This window comes from Opisthocomus hoazin, chromosome 4 (genome assembly GCF_030867145.1).
Source record: "Opisthocomus hoazin isolate bOpiHoa1 chromosome 4, bOpiHoa1.hap1, whole genome shotgun sequence".
In the NCBI taxonomy this organism is placed as follows: Eukaryota; Metazoa; Chordata; class Aves; order Opisthocomiformes; family Opisthocomidae; genus Opisthocomus; species Opisthocomus hoazin.
Window position 1 is genome coordinate 54,254,290 of NC_134417.1, and position 17,307 is coordinate 54,271,596.

Consider the following 17,307-nt stretch of genomic DNA (forward strand, 5'->3'; position numbering starts at 1 on the left):
AATGCTTTGTATTTGCATCCTTAGTTCCATTCTGAAGTGCCACCAGGGATGGACACTACTCGCCCTCCGCACAGGAGGGCAAGGGTGGAGAACAGAAATCTGTCCCATGATGGATTATGTACTTCTTCGCAGAAATGCTTTGTGGGGAGTCTCTTTCTCAGTATCTGCAACAGTGGGACCAGTGTTTGACAAACTACCTTGCACTGTAGTAAATAGAACTGTTTTGTCATTCTGGCTGTCAGTTTCATAGATTTTTATATTCTAATGCAACTGTGGACTTTTCATCTCTTAGATGTCTACAGTTTACTGTTAATGCATACATACCTTTGCTCTTCAAATTTTTCTAGGTCCATCATTCACAGCATGTATCTGCTTTTTTGCACCAATTTGCTCCAAATTCATGAAGGCTTGATTTAGAAGATTTTTTGATGAAAACCTAGTGTTTTCATTCTGCTTTGGCATATTTTGATTTGGCAGATTAAAACCTCTGGCTCAGTACTTCTTTTATATTGTTTTGTGACTGTTTGTTTTTTTCGTCGGATAAATTTATGAAAAATGTAGGGTACTGCTCCGTTTCATGTTCTCTGAGATATGGGTCTATTGGATACACAATGTATTCTGAGAATTAGCAGCCTTAATTATAGCCTCAAATTAAGAGTCTAGGGCTTCCTGCCTTCATCTTATAAAGGCAGGGTAGGCAGCTTTAAGTTTAGGTGTCCCTTTCTGGTGCAGATTTCTTCTGTTAATTGGATTAGGATAAGGACTGTTCCACTGGCAGCAAGAATGACCCTTTCAGGGTGGAGTATTTGAGTCTGTGTGGCAGTGGTGTTTATTTTCAGGTTGTTGGGGGTTTCTTCAGACCATCGTGCTCAAATTTGCCAGGTACTGGTGCTGTCATAACGTAAAGGTATCCTAACTTTCTTTTTTTTTAACTGTGTACTTCTGAGTTGTCTTATTTCTAGACTCTGCTACTGATGGAACAGCTCCTTAAAGTTTTACGCAGATAACTTTAAACTTTATCCAGAGACTAAGTTGCTCTTTTCAAAATCATTCACATAATAGACTTGTTAAGAAATGGAAAAAATGTACTTTCTGTTGTGTTATGAATGACGGATAAAGGAAGTAATAGTCATATACACTTCTAAGATACTGTGTTCATGGTTTAATAAACCATTGGTTATCTCTCTACTTTTTATTTTTTGTATGTGTAATGCTGCTAAAATGTGTTACATAGTTACATTATTAAAAACCTGTCTTTTCAGTAGATAAAAGCAGGATCCTATTTCTAACTAATTTGACAGATTATTCTGCAATTTGTGTTGATATAAATCCAGAGTAGCCTGTTGGACCTACAGATCTGACTGAAGCAATTGTGTGAGTGTCTTGAGAAAGGGTACAGCAGCTAGGATAGATATCCTGGAGCGCTCCTGCTGCTTCCAGTGGTGCTAAAAGCAGTTGTGGTAGGGGAGGAGGGGGCTGCAGCTGGAAGGAGCTGGAAGAGCCCAGCTTCCTGGGGTGACAGGGGTGCTGTGGGTGTCCAAGTGCCTCTCCCTGGCCTTGGCATTCTAGTAACTGGTGGGTGCTTCCCACGATACTTCCCGTGGGACTTTCTTCATCTCTCACTGTGTGCCTTTAAAACTCTAGCATTTGAGGAAAGTCCAGGCATTGCCCAGGCTTGCATCTCTGTGACAGCTTCCTAACTTCGAGCTTCTCATCTTCTTCCTTTTCCTCAGAGCCAAAACAGTTCAGCTGCTGACTCTCAGGGGTAGTGCCAGCCCCTCCACGGGACGCCAGGTAGCTCCACTGCCTTTTAGTTTCTCCTGTGCCTGAATAACTGTGTTTCTATTTGCAGCAACAGTGCTGCTTCTTTTATTCTTTCTGGTTGCCTCCTAGCCATAAATGCTGTCTGCTATCCCATTTCAGATAAGCAAGTAGCTAGTTACACGTGTGTCAGCACAGTAGCCACATGAGTGCTCTGATTTCAGACTGTACCTCTTTGTGTATGTGCTGGGCAAAGGAAAGCGGAACGATTTTCTAAGTGTCCCTAAACATAATTACACTCAAGGAAGAAGGTCCAAGAAAGTACATTCTGCTTTCAGGAGAAGCCTTTGACATCCGTCAGTAGTGCTGTAAGCCATCAGCCTGCTGTAGTAGCTTACTTTGGTAAGAAACAGCAAAGAAACAGAGCAGAATTGCTCCTGCTCTTTTCAGCCTCTGATCCTGGTCGTCATGAGACCACCTCCCCAACTTTAGCAGGTGAGGCTGCGTGCTGCTACCGTATGGCTTCCTGGCCAGGCTGCCCTTTCTCCTGATAAACCTGTTCTTCTCAGTTGAAGAGCTAGCTTCTTGCTGAAAGGGCAATTCTATGTCAATAAAAGAGCACTTAATCCTTTCTCGTTTGTGTTCTGCTATCATTTAATCTTGGCAAAACAACAGAATGTTGGAAAACTTCTGCTCAAACTTTTTCAGCTCTGTTTTATTCCTAGACTCAATGGAATATGCATTACTGCTTTATACGAAAATCAAACTATACTTACATATGATTTATTGTCCCAAACAGAAGGATTGCATCTATCTATAAGATAGAAATGTGGTTAAAAATAGGATGTAATTGAAGTAAATTAAAGGACAATCGTAACCTTCAAACATCTAAAGAGATGGTATGTTTTTCTTATTGTCAGTGTAAATGGTCTCTGGAGACCACCTTTTTACAGTGATTGTGCATGTCTAAGATTAAGCAAAGCTGTGTGACCAGCGCTATCTCAGGAGGATGCTGAGTCATTAACTCATGTTTATTGCCTCTTGCCATCTTTAGATTATTGCAATTTATAGCTCAAAGGCCTTTTAGGCTGTTTATAAGTTAAAATTAGCTAAATTCTTCTCGATGCAAGTGATAAGTCACTCGGCATTTGTATATCATGGGACGTAAGTTCTCAGCAATGATTCCAGGCGGCTTCTAAGATTTTTTTCTTTCTGTGCAAAGTCTGACTGTGCTACTTGTCCCTGCTTATACTGGATTACTCTGTGCTTTGTTTTGCTAATTTTGCCAATTTGCGATGTAGTTAAGTGTATATGCTCTTAAAGAATTTACTGAGGTTAGAGATGATATTAATTATTAGGTATACAGCTTCCACTTCAATCAGACTACGTTAAAATGTCTGTATCTTATCCTGGAGTCTTTTGAGTCACATTTGGTGGTGACCTCGGAACTAGTTTTAAATTGCACATGGTAAATGATCAGCCAGGTTAAGTAGCAGATACAGGCTGTAGTGCTGAGCATGTGAACAGAAAACCAAAGAACCGAAGACAAGTGCACTAGGAGAAACAATAACTGAAAAAAAAAAAAACCAACAACAACATTTTACCTTAACCTGTGGATTTTTTCTTTTACCAGTCTTACTGCTGCTGGTAAAAAAATTCAATCCAGGCATCACGGGACTAAATGTTGATCAACTTCAGTGGAAGTCACATTTGCTTATATAAGCTAGTATTGCGTGGTTCCTGCTAAATCAGGAAGCCAAAGTATTTTTCCATGTACATGCATTTTCTGAAGTGTTTAAATCACTATTAGCATCACAGTCAAACTTGGCCTTCCCATCATGCTCAAAGAGATTATACTAAAACACCTCTGGATGTAAATTATTTAAGATTTCGGTACCTTGCAACCACCTGAGAATTCTTCTCAACTGTTCCTATGAATTAGTTCACTGGTATTAGAGTAAAATTCCATATTCTATGTGTTTTGTTAGTTTTACTTTAGAGTACGGTGTATAGCTCAGCCTTTTTTTGTAAACGCAGAGGCTTCATCAGGGAAAGAAATATTATAAAGCAGTCCTTTGAATATACTTACTGTTGAATTTATTTTTAATTGAGCTGCAAGAGGCCACATTTCTTAAACACTGATGCTACATTCTAATTTCAAAATCAGACTTTTATATATCTTTTCCCATCCATACTTTTTCATACATACCTTTTACAGGTGGAAAAGTGGTATGTGAATTTACAGGCTAACCTAATGACAGGGCTGGTGTTTAGATTTGTGAACACTCAGAAGCAGTTTCACTTCAAATGGAAACCCTCTTATATTTATGTGTCCTGATTTAAACTGAAGTGTGTAGACAAAATTATATCAAACAGATTTTGCCTGGAGAATACGCTGAGTTTGCTCATATATGCGTATACACATACGCAATTGTGATTTTATATGCAAAGATCATAGAAGATGCCACTTGATTGTCATAAATCAGCAATCCAACAGACACCGAAGTCGACTGGGTTTGAGCAATGTGTGATACAAGGTATTCTTACAATCTCCAGAAGTTTTTGTTCGTAACTGCAAACCAGCATGTCCGCCTATCACACTGTTCAGCAGCTTTCTGCAGGGCTAAAACAGGCTTTGCTTTTGCACCTTGCTGCCGGTGTTCCTCACCTATTTTCAAACGTGACCAGCTTTCACTACCACAAGATTAGCAGATGTGCGGATGCTGTACTGTGTTCTGCAGTTGTGTTCCTTTCCCAACTCAAATAAGCTTGAAGGTGAAAAAACATTCTTAATGCTTAGTATGTTTTTCTCATATTAATATTGAAGGATAAACGAATTATTTTAGCCTATGTAAGACTTTTGTACTTCTAATAGCAAAGTCTCGTGGTTAATTATTTGCATATATTTGCATATATCGCCGATTATCATAGCATATAATTTTTTATTTCATTCATGGCAAAATATAATATTTTAGGGCACGGTTGTTGAAACTAAAATGCTACCAAAAAAATCTGTACTAAGCAACACATGCATTCAAAGTATGCATCTAATGCTAAGTTAGCTTGAAGCAAGGCATTGAGAGTCATGTTCGTACTTAAAAGATTGCTCACCAAAAAGTTGCAGCGTATTTATTTCAGAAAACTTACACAACCTTCTCAGAGTGAAGTGTTCTTCAGCTTCCCAGCCTAATAATAATAATTATTTTATAAATATCAGAAGTGCCGTGCACTTAATTCTTTAGCTGAAGGCATTATTTTCAGTTTCTGTGCGCTGCTTCGAGCCTGCTCCGTTTAATCTCTTTAAAAGCTTATTTGGTGTGAATTGAATTTCACGCTGCGGTTGCAAAGGTGTTACGCAGAAAGTCCGAGCGGGCGGCTGCGGCGCAGGGGCTGCGGGTCCCTTCGCTGCGGGTCCCCTCCCTGGTGGTCCCCTCGCCGCGGGTCCCCGCGCGGGAGCTGCGGCCGGGGAGCAGCTCCCGCGTCATCTTCAACTCCGCAGCACCCTCTCTTGACGCGATGCCGCAGCGGCGCGAGCTCCCCCCCCCCCCCCCCCAACCCCCCCTTCTCGGGAATCTATCAAAATACATAACGGAGAAATCCATAGCTCCGCGACGTTTTACTTTTTAAAGATCTGGTTTATGTAGTGAAATCTCAATTTGCCGTATGTTTTGGGATTAGCTCTCCTTTTATTTTTATTCTTTTCTCCTCCTACTGCCATCTTGGTCTATCAGCAGACCCAAATGAGAAAGCTTCCGTCGTCTTAGTCTGTTTGTGGTTTGGGTTTTTTTCTTTTCTCCTTTGCTGCAGAGATCCTGAAGACTTTCCAAACTGCGTATTTGGTGCTGTAGAAATACAAATTGTCTGCTCTTTTGTAAACCTTTCGGTTGTCAGACTGCTCCCTTTCAAAATAATGGAGGAGCCTGGAATCGCCCATGCTAAAATTAAGAATTTATAACTGTATGGAACAGATGTTTTCATAAACATTTGCTATAATTAATTTCAACTAGGGGATCGAAGGAACAAAGCAGTTTTTCCCTCTTCAAAACTTTATTGCCTTTTCCCCATACAGCAAACTCAGAAATCTTTGCTTTAATATTGTTAATGAAACAAATTTACTCTTCTGTTTGGTTTTCATTGTGAAAAAGGAAAGCTTAATTTGAACAAGATACAGACCTTTGGAACAATGGGCAAAGACGCTGAATTGCAGACATCGCGTATAAAGAATTAAAATACAGGGCATAAGTCTTTAGGTGCTCGTTTCTGAGACCACAACTCCGTGGAGGCAATTGTCAGAGATTCCTACGTATTAGAATAAATTTTATCCAGACCAGTTTTGATGAACATCTATGTGTGGAGTAAACAGTGTGAAGGAATTTTATGTTTGAAGAGTTGTGAACCTTGGTGTTACGAAAAGCAAAGGAGTCTCGTGGCATTATATATAGTTTTAATGCATAGTAAAATGCTTATTGTATGTTGATTACCCCTTTATACTCACAATAAAGGTCTGCAATCTGTTAAGCAATATTTTTTTGTTTGCATTATATGAGGAACGCATTTTGACTAAAATCATTCTTTCATATTTGTATTGTCACTAGTTTTGGGGGGATATTGTTTGGAACGTATATCGTTTAGGGCCAGAATTTTGGTGTTATTGTGAAGAAGAAAAAATATCCATACAGTATTGTTCTGGTTTTAATAGTTCCTGCATATCGTATAAATATCATTTCAGAAAAAAAAAAATATGTTTAAAGTTTTAAAAAAAGCACAGCTTAATTGTTTTACACCTGAAAGAACCAGTGCAGCTGCAAGGATTTTTTGAGCAAACTAGAATTCCTGACTGATCTGTCATCTATAAAGTGTGCAAAGAAAAATAGGTAGCTGTCATTAAAATTACATTTCAGCTTTCAATAACCATTTAATGAGTAGCGTAATTATATAAGTATGGTACCTCAAGTACTTCACTCAATAATTAAAAATAATCTCATCTTTAAAGTGAAAGCGCTATAATTATTATTTGACTTAACCAGGACCACTGTTATGATCTCCAGTGGCACCTCAGATTGTTCAAAGTGGTTTTGAAAGTATAAATTAAAATTGGATAAACCATTAAATTATTAAGCTTTAAATATGCTGAAAATGAATATAGCGTGGAATTTGGAAGTCGTGTTGTAAGAATTGACAGCCTTAGACTGCAAGCGTATATTTGTGTTAAAATTCTCCTTGTCTCGAATCATAAAACACTGTGTTAATAATCGAATGTTTTATATCAACCTGAACTTAAATTTTCACAACTATTAAATACCTTTAGTTTTGTAAAAACATTTTAACCTATTATTAGAATACAAAGAAAATATTAAGCAGAGTGGAAAGTCATCACCAGAGAGATCTGTCTCCATTTTGACACTTGTAAGCAGGGGAATGCACAGTTTGATTTCCTAAGTGGGATCACTTTTATCGCAAATTCCTAAACTGCCAGCCACAAAACCCTTTCATAGCTGACACAAGATTGGTAAAACAGTTAGCACTATATAAATACACTTGTGTGCCCAAGCATAGACATGTATATATGTGTATACGTACATACAGAAATATGTATATATGTAAAGACATTTCTTCGGTATTAAAACATATTTTCAAAAGAAAAAAATAAGAGTTCAGTTATTCTAAAAAGTAGCAGTATATCCACGGAGTAAGGGGATGTCACTCAAGCTTCTTGTCTTCATAAACTTGCAGCTGGTTATGATACTATCCCACCCCTTCTCCGTAAGAAGTCCTGTGCTGAATTTTTGCATCTCACAAAAAATAACTGTTTTCAGAGAGGTAATGCAGGAGATGAGTGAGAAATTGCTGATCCCTACGTCATACTTCACGTGCTTTTTGACTCTTGTTGAGCACATGCTTAGGCACAGGGTGCTCGCTGTGCCTGGTGCGTACCCAGAGCATCTTCCCACGCTTGAACTGGAACTCTGAAATGCTGTCCAGTTTCTTCTTACTACTTGAAGTGGAAACTGCACTGCACCTTGAAAAAGCTTGTCTTTGGGAAGATATTGTACTATGAGTGTAATAGGCTGTTAAAAAAACAAAAATACAAAAATAGTGTGCATATTTAAATTAGGCTTCTCTTTGTTACAATTTCTACACGTGATTTTCAGATAATCTTCAGAATATGTATTTGGCATCCTTCTTATTCTGTGTTCATCTGTTTTATGCTAAGTCTGTAATCTCAAACTTGTTCTTACAAGAAAACAGCTACTGCAAGTGACAAGCCTGTGTGTTCAGGGTAAATCTAGTACCCTCGTAAATGCACAATTTACAAATCCTTCTCCGTGCGTCTCTGAAATCTAAAGAAGCCAGCACCTGAAATGTTCTTTTTTGACTGGTTAGTAAAAGCATCTATTTCAAGTTATGCAAATTCTCTTGAAACAGCCTCCAGCTGTGTCCGGTAGTACCAGCTCCCAGCTACCCAAGTCCCAGCTCCCTTTAGCCCTTGGTCTCCATCCACAAGAACAGCCTTTACTAAAATAGGGCAATAGAACTGAATTCTTTTGGGAGAAAGTGTTCATTCCCAGGAGAGGGAGTTTCTCCAGTTAAAGCAACAGCAAGAAAGATATCCAAATGATTTTCAATCCCTTTGGAAGGATACTGCTTGATTTTATTACTGTATTAAAACCAGTGACTGCTCTGGTGCTGAAGGCTGTGCACCTTAGCTGTAATTACTTTGATACTGATGCTTGTTATGGTACTGGTTGTTTCTCTTCTCTTTCCTCTGCAAGTGTGATAAGATTTATTTTGCCTTTTTTTTCCCCTAGCTTTTGCATTTGAAGCTTGGAAACCTTTTCAGGAAGTGTGGGGCAGGGTCGGTGAAGCATCCTCTGCTTCTTCAACAGAGCCCTTCTTCCCATTTTTGAGTCTCAGAAAGGATCTAAAGATTAGGATAATACTGAATCAATTAGGATTTTTAAAGGAGACCACAAATTCTATTACCAGCGTCATGAATTGTATTCGTAGCTGTTCAGTATACGTCCTAATTTTACCAGAAGGTTGGGTCATTGTCACTGAAGAGGATACACGTAATCTATCCGTTCTGTTGGGAGTACACCATACCTTTCAAAAAGTGGAATAAGTAGAACTTGTCTGAGGAGAGGTGATCCAGGACAGGGATTCCCACAGCTCCACAGCTTATTGTCTTTAGTTAGTGAAGCACCTGTCCCATTTGATCTGAACTATTGCTGATTATGAAAACTTACCAGGATTTGCTAGAAAGCCTTTTGGATAACACTAAGTACAATTTAGGGAATCCTCTTTTAAGTCAGTGAATACTTTGCACTTTGCTTCATAATTTTTGTCACTTACGATGAAAGACATCTAAATCATCTTTCAAGATGTCGGAACAGACTTAACTCTCTTAAGGGGGTGGAGCAAGGAGACAACCACAGGAATGTCCACTCCACTTAATCCTGGTTTTGAGAGCTGAGTTCTGTCAAGTTTTGGTTGCTGCTGCTAATGATACGATGGAACAGCAAAAACGGCTCTAAAAAAAAAGATCCCAATAATTAATTGTGTGCCTATGAGATTTATTAACAATGGGTATACAGTTAAGAATGGTAAAGTATTGTGGCAGTCGTTTAAATAAAGGAAATTACTGACTTCTGAGAGAGTGCTTCCAAATAAAGCAAGCTCAGCTTGGAGTAGTTCGTGAAGGACAATTCAGTGGATGCAGCAGACCCAGGATCCCACCAAATGTTCATTGTGGGATCCTGAAGAAAGAAGAACTTTTATCACCAAGGTTCTGGTTTTCTTTGCAGAGTCCTGATGACTCTTAAAGCAGGGCAAATGGTTTAATGGAAAGATGACAAAGGCCTTGCATTTTCTGAGATATTCTTAAACCTCGTTCTTCAGAAAGCAAGAAGATCACATTTCCATTCTTGAAAAGAGTCCCAAAAAGGTATTTTTCAGCGTATGAACTTAGCATTGTGAATGAGTTTTCTTTTTCTGTCTGACTGGTGTGGTAGGCGAATGCTTAGGAGTTGTCTAAGTGTAAATAAAATGCAGTAGTGCATTCAGGACCCATTTTGACATGCTGTGTCCCTGTAAAAAATTGCCCAGTATCATTGCACCTAACCTTATAGCTTTAAAAGAGACCAAACATAGTTCAGTCATTTCTCTGAATGCTCAGGATCAGATGTGGAGATGGGTAATATATGAAAAAGCATATTACTTAAAATTGTCCCAATATGGGAGACTATTTTCTAAGATACAAGAAAGAAAAGAACAGGTGGTTATTAATAACGGGAGGGTCAGCTCCTGGATGAAATATCTGGTGTTGATTTAGTTAAATTTAGTAAACAAAAAGCAGATTGATTAAGTAGGATTTCCATTTTCAAAATAAATTGAGAGAGCTAATTAGTGAAATCAAATGGACTGAGCCATTTTAGACTGAAATGTTGTAGAGGTTTGGGATTTATTTTAGGCAAACGTACTAAAGTTAATAAAAAAATGCATTCCAAGTTAGATGAGAAAAAACACTTGGAAGGAAAGTTCTGTGCCAAAGTGAATGATTAAGTATTTTTTAAGGAATCTCTGGAGTAAGTAAAGATCCTAAAAGAAGCAGAAAAACAGCTTGGTCTGCAAAGAACACTGCCTCCTGGATATCAGAAAGTGTGGGGTTATAGCGACAATTAGCAAAAGTTAAGTAGAATTAGATCATAAGAAGGGAATTTAAATTAACAAGAAAATACTGCTTGACTATGTAAAGAAGCTTTCTGGGGAAGAAGACTAAACCATTGTGCAGTGCGAATGGACAAATTATATTAAATGTAATCCAGGTATGGTCTAAACTGGGAAAGTTTTAATTTTCAGTAAAAACAAAATTTCAGGCAAAGGCCTGAAAATAGGCAAATAAAATAAAAGGGAGTATTTGGTAGATATAATAAATTATTTCATCCAGTAAAGATTAAAGTATCTGCCTTGCAGAGTAAATGCCTTTCAAGAATACTGACAAATACTGCTGCATGGAACAATTTTTTGAGTCTTTTAGTTCATCGCTGATACCCTATATTTGGAGGAGGGGAAATGTAGTACTTTGATTAAGAGGAAAAAAAAGTAGTAGCAAAGCAGCTATATAGTTTGACTATTTTCTCTGCAGGGCTGTAGAAAAGTTTTTAAGGAAGAAGTAACGGAGAAAAGAAAATCAAATGGCCTAACTTCTAGTGTGAGTTTTTTGTTAAATGGGAGATTGTGCCCAGCTAACCTGCTAGCCTTTCAAGATTACATTAAGGAAATACATTAAGTCTATCTGGACCTCAGTAAACCATCTGATGTGGTGCCACAGGACATGTTATGAAATGGAAGGGATGGGGCTTAAAGAAGTATAGTAATTCTAAGTTGAATAGAGAAATGGAGATTTTAATGAAATAATTATTTTTAGTGGAGTTCATGGTGGAACAGATCTTATCCAGTATTTTCATTTGTTGTCTTGCCACAAAGTGAGAGACTGCACTGATGAACTTTTATGAGGAAAAAAATTTAGAAGGTAGTATCCAGCGCAAGCATAAACAGAGTATTCAGGCAGGACTAGTCCTTTCTGAGGAAAGAGGACTGGAAACAGCATGAAATAGTGTGGTACACAGTATTGTACAAGCAAGAATTTTTACTGTAAACTGCATCTTTTTGTAAATCAAAATGGACAGTAAACATGTAGGAGTGTTGCTTAAGGATGGCTGTGACACTGCAAGATGGTGTGGCTTGACTGTAGACTGTATCGAGCAAGAGTTTTTTGATACAGAAGAAAACCGCTGTCAAAAAAATCGACTGGTTAAACTTTTACTATGCTGTCTACAGTTCCTCTCCCTTCTTTTCCATGTGATTTAAACAAAGACTGAAAGAACTTGATTTCAGTACGCAGAACAAAGGACACAAAGGTGCACAATGCTCTCTGTAAATGAGTTAAGGAAATACGCAGGGACACAGAAGAATTATCAAGCTAAATGACAGATTGGGCAAGAATAAATAGTGTAAAACAGGACATGAATAAATTTGCTTTGAAAAATAGATGATTCTTTCTGGCTTTTAACAGTCCTTCAGAAGTAGTTAGTATAGAGAGGAAGGTTTTCTTATAATCCTTGGTTTCTATGAGCGTCACTGTTCTATGTATGAACAGCCCACAGGATGTAAAGCAAGATGTTTTGCAGACGTGTTGCTTAGGTAGTTTCAGGGAAGCTTTATACTTGTGCCATGACAAAAAATATCTGGTATCATAGAGTCAACTTGAAATTTTTCACAAAATAGCTGAACTTTTACATTCTTTGACTTAATGTTGGTAAAATCAAACTTGGCTATTTATATGGTATACCTGTGCTCAATAAATTGAGAAGGGCCTTGATCAAAACTTTAAGTGAAGTTAAATCTCAGATTTTCAGAACATTTAGACTTCAAATTGAACATGGAGGGCAGTTGTGTCTCTTACCAACTGTAAGAATTTGAAGATGTGAAGTTGAGACTTGTCTATGTAAGTTTTTTCATGAACTGAAGTTACCATATATGGTAAAATCAATTGCAATTCTTATTGATATTGTGTTATTTATTATCAGGGTTTTTCTTATAACAAAGGTGTTCTCTTTTGGTTTTGTATTAGGAGGATCAAATGAAAATGGAAGCACACACCACATCTCAGATTCCGATGGAACATTTATTTCTTACAGGTTGGTAATTTTTTATATTTATTTTCTAATTTTAGAGTTGGAATGTAATAAGCAGCATAATCTATTTAAAGTAAAAGAACAGGTCCATATATTTTAAGAGTATTGTGCAATCTAAATGTCAATAGTCAGTAAATTAAAGGACATGAAAGATTTAATTAAGGAATGATCTGAAAAGTTGTTTTCTGGATTATTATTTTTCTGAGAAAGCTGCTCAAAATGCTTAACTAACAAAAGTACAGGATGTTTGTAAGCCTAAATATTTTTAAGGTTGGGTTGTTGTTTTTTTTTTCTCCAAAGTATGCAATAAAGCAGAAATTCCCACCTGAACTCAAAGCAGCTAAGCTAAATGTTGTTGAAATATTTAACTCACCAGGGATCACCTTTCTGATCTTCTCCAAAGTAACTGGATCTGTGGACCATACGGAACTCTATTTGTCTGCTATTTCAGGTCAAAAACCAAAGCGAGGATTTGTTACATTTGAGATTTTCTGACAGGACAATAATATTTCAATTCTGTTGGTATTAAACAACAGTTAAAGAAACAAGATGCTGGGCAACTTTTTTGCAGCACTGTCACTGAGCTTGAGTCCTGCTTGGGTGCTTACCAGAGGGTGTCTGGTACTTGAAAGCACAGAAAGGTAATCAGCAGACCTGTAGTCTCATCTTTCAGCCAGCAAAATACTGCCTCTGCTACGAATGCTAAATCTCTGTCCTTGTAACTGGTAAATTAATAGTAAGATTTGTGCTAACCAGAATGACTGTATCTGATTTTGATGCGTAAGTATGGTGAACTAAAACAAGCTTAGCACATGATTCTTTTGGATTCGTTTCATGAACTATGATGGATGGCATCTTTTTCATTTTCTGTTTGTAGTCTGCTGGAGTCTGTACTTCAAAGAGGTGTAGGCAGGCAGACAGGAGGAGCCTGCCTGTTTGCCTTGTCCTGGTTGTGGCCGGCTGGGTGGGGAATATCGCCCCATCTTGCAGGGAGTAAGCAGTGCTGGGCTTGAGGAGCCCTCAGGTGCGGGGTGGCAGGGAGGGACGCAGCGCCCGGAGAACCCGTCGCAAGCCGGGGACCGAGAGATTGCTGAGGAGAGCAGGGAGCAAACAGCCTGGTCTTGAGGATGTTGAAAAGAAAGGCTTTTCGTAAGGACCTTGAGGGAACGGCAAAGAGTTTGTTGCGATTCAAACACCCGGAGGATGCTTCTGCACTGAGAGCAAGGTTGGAAAAAAGGATGTGCCTGCAGGGGTACGGTGGGACAGGGGAGGTCTGATTTACAAACCCTTTCAATTTTCTGTATTCTAGGAAGTCTGTTGTTACTAGACTAGACAAAGAAATCTACTTTGTGATGATATAAAACCCTTTCAGGGTAGTTAGCATATTCACTTTGAGAAAAAAGTGTTAGCAGATCCATTTCAGGGTTCTGTCTGACTCAGTTTCTTGTCATATTTGTGTTCTCTAATGCGTGCAACATACTGTCTAAGTTAAAAGAAGGGCTCAAAAATACAACCCAGAATTATCTTCATGTTTTTTTAGGTGGGAAGTGTATGTAGATACAGAGACCAGGAAGCAGTCTCTGAAAAATAGGCAAGATAGAATTTAGCCAGATGAACAAGAGGAGGGAGTTGAGAACTCACTCTGCCGTTACTCCCAGGATACTTATACCTGAAAGTCATTAACTCAGGAGCCCCAGCTGTTGTACCTGCCATGGTAAAGCTTGGAGAAGCCAACTTCAGCCAGGCTCTGGTTCCACCAGAGTGTGAGCTGTGGGACTGGGGTCTGACCCTGTCTTCCTACCCCTTCTTCGCTCATCCAGTGGCACTCATCTCTCAGTGAGCCCGTCCGGGGGGCTAAACTAGCCCAGGCTAAACTGTAGTGAATCCTCAGCCATCTTTAATGCTCCACACATAAGAGGAGGTTAAGGCTGGCCTTTGTATCTCGATATTCCTTAGTCCAAAATGCAGATAAAAAATACAAAGTTGGCTACGACTTCACTGAAGAATAATTGTATTCTGTCAGAGAGGATTACAGCCTAACTTACAAAACTGAATTAATATGTTCAAAGCGGTCCCATATACCACTGCCAGAGTGTTATTGTTATAATTAGAAGCAAGATGATAAAGCAAGATAGTACCATGTATATATATGTCTCTGTGTGTACATATATATATATATATTTTAAATAAACCTCTGACTTATAACAGTCGGCAAGCTAGCACTGTTGTTAAGTAGTATTACAATGTTTAAGGTGTAAAATGAGTATTTTCTGCTCAGTGGCAAGTGAGACTGGCTGTAAATTTGCTAGTTGGGTTGAATGTTGTGTTGATAATTATAGTTCTGTGCTGCATGTTAAGTAAAAATGAGCAGCTAATACCTTAAGAAACATGAAAAGTGAGTCTTACACTGCCTGAAAGGTAACGATGGTAAATGGTTGTTATTTCTTTAAGGACTCATTAGAGATTTGGACTTATTTTGGGATGCTGTCAATGAATATTGTTTCAGTAAGTTACTAATGTGATAAAACCAAAGATAGTCTTGTTTACCCAATGTGTTTCAGCGTACTGTGTTTAAAAAAGACTGGCTAATGAATTTTTGCCCTCCAAGAGGCAAAGGCATCTTTGGATCGTGGTACATGTTATGCTTGCAGAAGGCTAATACATGTAAAATTCTGCTGGAAATTTTTACTGAAACAAAAGCTGCTTTGTGTTTTATCAGTAGTGATCTCTTTACAATTTATTTAGGAGAAGGGGCAACTCCAAATGTTTAAAATTATTTGAATGTGAATGTATTTTGATGTTAAAGTGCTCTTAAGAGTATATTGTTTTTACCACAACAAAAAAAACATGGAAGGAGGGATGTTACTCGATTCCAACACTTAATTTTAAAGGACAATTTTACACTATCCAGTACAACACTCGAAGTGTGTGTGTGTATGTATTAATAAGGGACGTCAGATCGTTATCCTTTGATATATTTCTAATGCTCCAGAGCTATTTGTATGGGTTTATTTTTAATATGATGGTGTCACCTTAGAGTTTGTCGCTCTTTGCTTGTGTTGATCACGGCACAGATTTAATGCTGCGTATGTTCACATAGTGAGCATTTCCCATTAGGTCATAAAGTTTGTAAGTAATGTAAGTGAAAAGCACATGTGACTGGCACATATTTCTAAATAGTTTGTGAATGCGTCCTGTCAGGTCACAGAGGATTTTCTAGTTGGTCTTCAGGCTCTGATGGAAATATTCTCTGTGTACTTGAGAAGAAGCTTTACTAATAAGAAATTATGAAAATTATTTCCCAGAACCATGTCATCAAAATTTAAAGTTCACTATTAGAAAAACTTGAACAAGGATTTAGATATACAATAACTCTCATCTTTAAAACATAAGAAGCTTGAGGAAAATATTTGAGCACCACTCAGTTATTTTACTGCTGTGCTTAAAGCCTTTTCTGAATGTGCAAATTGCTGGACTTCACCAAAACGAAAACAAAAATAGGTGTGGGTCTCTAGTTTCGGTATCTGCAATGCAGTGCCACTGGAAAGGAGAAATACTGTCTTTCTCCTGCCTTCCCAAGGGCAGCTGACCTTCTCCTCGCCAAAGAGGTGAACCCCTTGCCAGCACATATGACTACAGACTATTACATTAATCTGTTTAGCCTCAGTACCAGCTGCTTGCATGTTTTTAATTATCTTATTAGATGGTATAACAGTGACCTATGAAATAAAATGAAGGTGAGTATTTTTTAACTTTATTTTACAGGCTATTTTTCTAAATACATTTTAATGACCTAATTATGACTTTTAGGGAGAGCCATTGATGCAGACATTCAATTTGGCTGATAGAATCTAGCATCTCAAGGACACTTACTTTCTTCCAAGGTGGATTCATACATTAATACTGCTTCTAATAAATATATAGCCTAAAAAAAGCTCACTTTTCATACTTGTGTTGTTAACTTACTTTATGATTCAGACACCCATGACTACTATGCTGGATGATTTCTTAATACATCTCTGAACTTGTATATAAGTTTAATTTCTACCCCATGTATCAAGATAAAGTTCTTTCCTGTGTGGCTTAAACTCCATGACAAGTGATGATTGCTCGAAGTTGTGGGTTATGTAGACAATGTATATCCCTCCTTCTGCTGGTATTTCAAATAAGTGGAAGATCTAGTATAAGAAAGACTTTCATATTCCATTTTCTTCCCATGACTTCTTACAGATTCTGCTTACCAGATGTTTGCTTTCTTAGTGCAAAAAGGCAACGTGGTCCTGCTGGCTGAGGCGTTTCTTGTGTGCCAGCCAATAACCTCAGGACTGATACTGAATATACAGAAGAAAGACAACAAGGGGTGCAAGCTGTTCCTCCCTGTTTCTACCCCCTTCCAGAAGCATATAGTGAAACTAATTCCTGTTTGACCTATGGCTTTTCTTGGCAGATGAGCCCGAAATGGCTACATAGCCTCTGTCTTTATACGTGAAATGTAGTGCAAAGATGTAGGCAACTTGTATACCTCCACCTTGTGCAAAACTCTTGTTTTAATCTGTTAGGAAGCAACCCATTCCCATCTACACAAGGCTATTTAGTCATGTCCATACACAGGTGGTACTTCTTTTATTTTTAAGCCACCCCTGTGCAGTTATAACCTGTTTTTCCTAACTTTGTCCACTGTGTGTCCACACATAATCAAGAGCTATAAAGAACAAGCTCGTTTCTGTTGGGGTTTTCAAATATTTTGAGGTACAAAAATTTGGGAACAGAAGGTGAAGCACTGCTCTGTAAGGAGCATTCTCAGCGCTTGCATCCCTCCTCTCTTGTAGAGAGGAGTAGAGCTTGCATC

At 38.2% G+C, this 17,307-nt stretch overlaps 1 protein-coding gene across 6 annotated transcripts in view; it reads left to right on the forward strand.

Moving 5' to 3' along the window:
- The window catches only part of TBC1D5 (TBC1 domain family member 5), a 326,766-nt gene that overhangs the window by 149,237 nt on the left and 160,222 nt on the right, over positions 1-17,307 (forward strand). For all 6 annotated transcript variants that reach the window (XM_075419055.1, XM_075419057.1, XM_075419054.1 and 3 more), the window contains one exon: positions 12,395-12,461. In XM_075419055.1, coding sequence (XP_075275170.1) covers positions 12,395-12,461 — 67 coding nt within the window. The remainder of the gene's footprint in view (positions 1-12,394; positions 12,462-17,307) is intronic.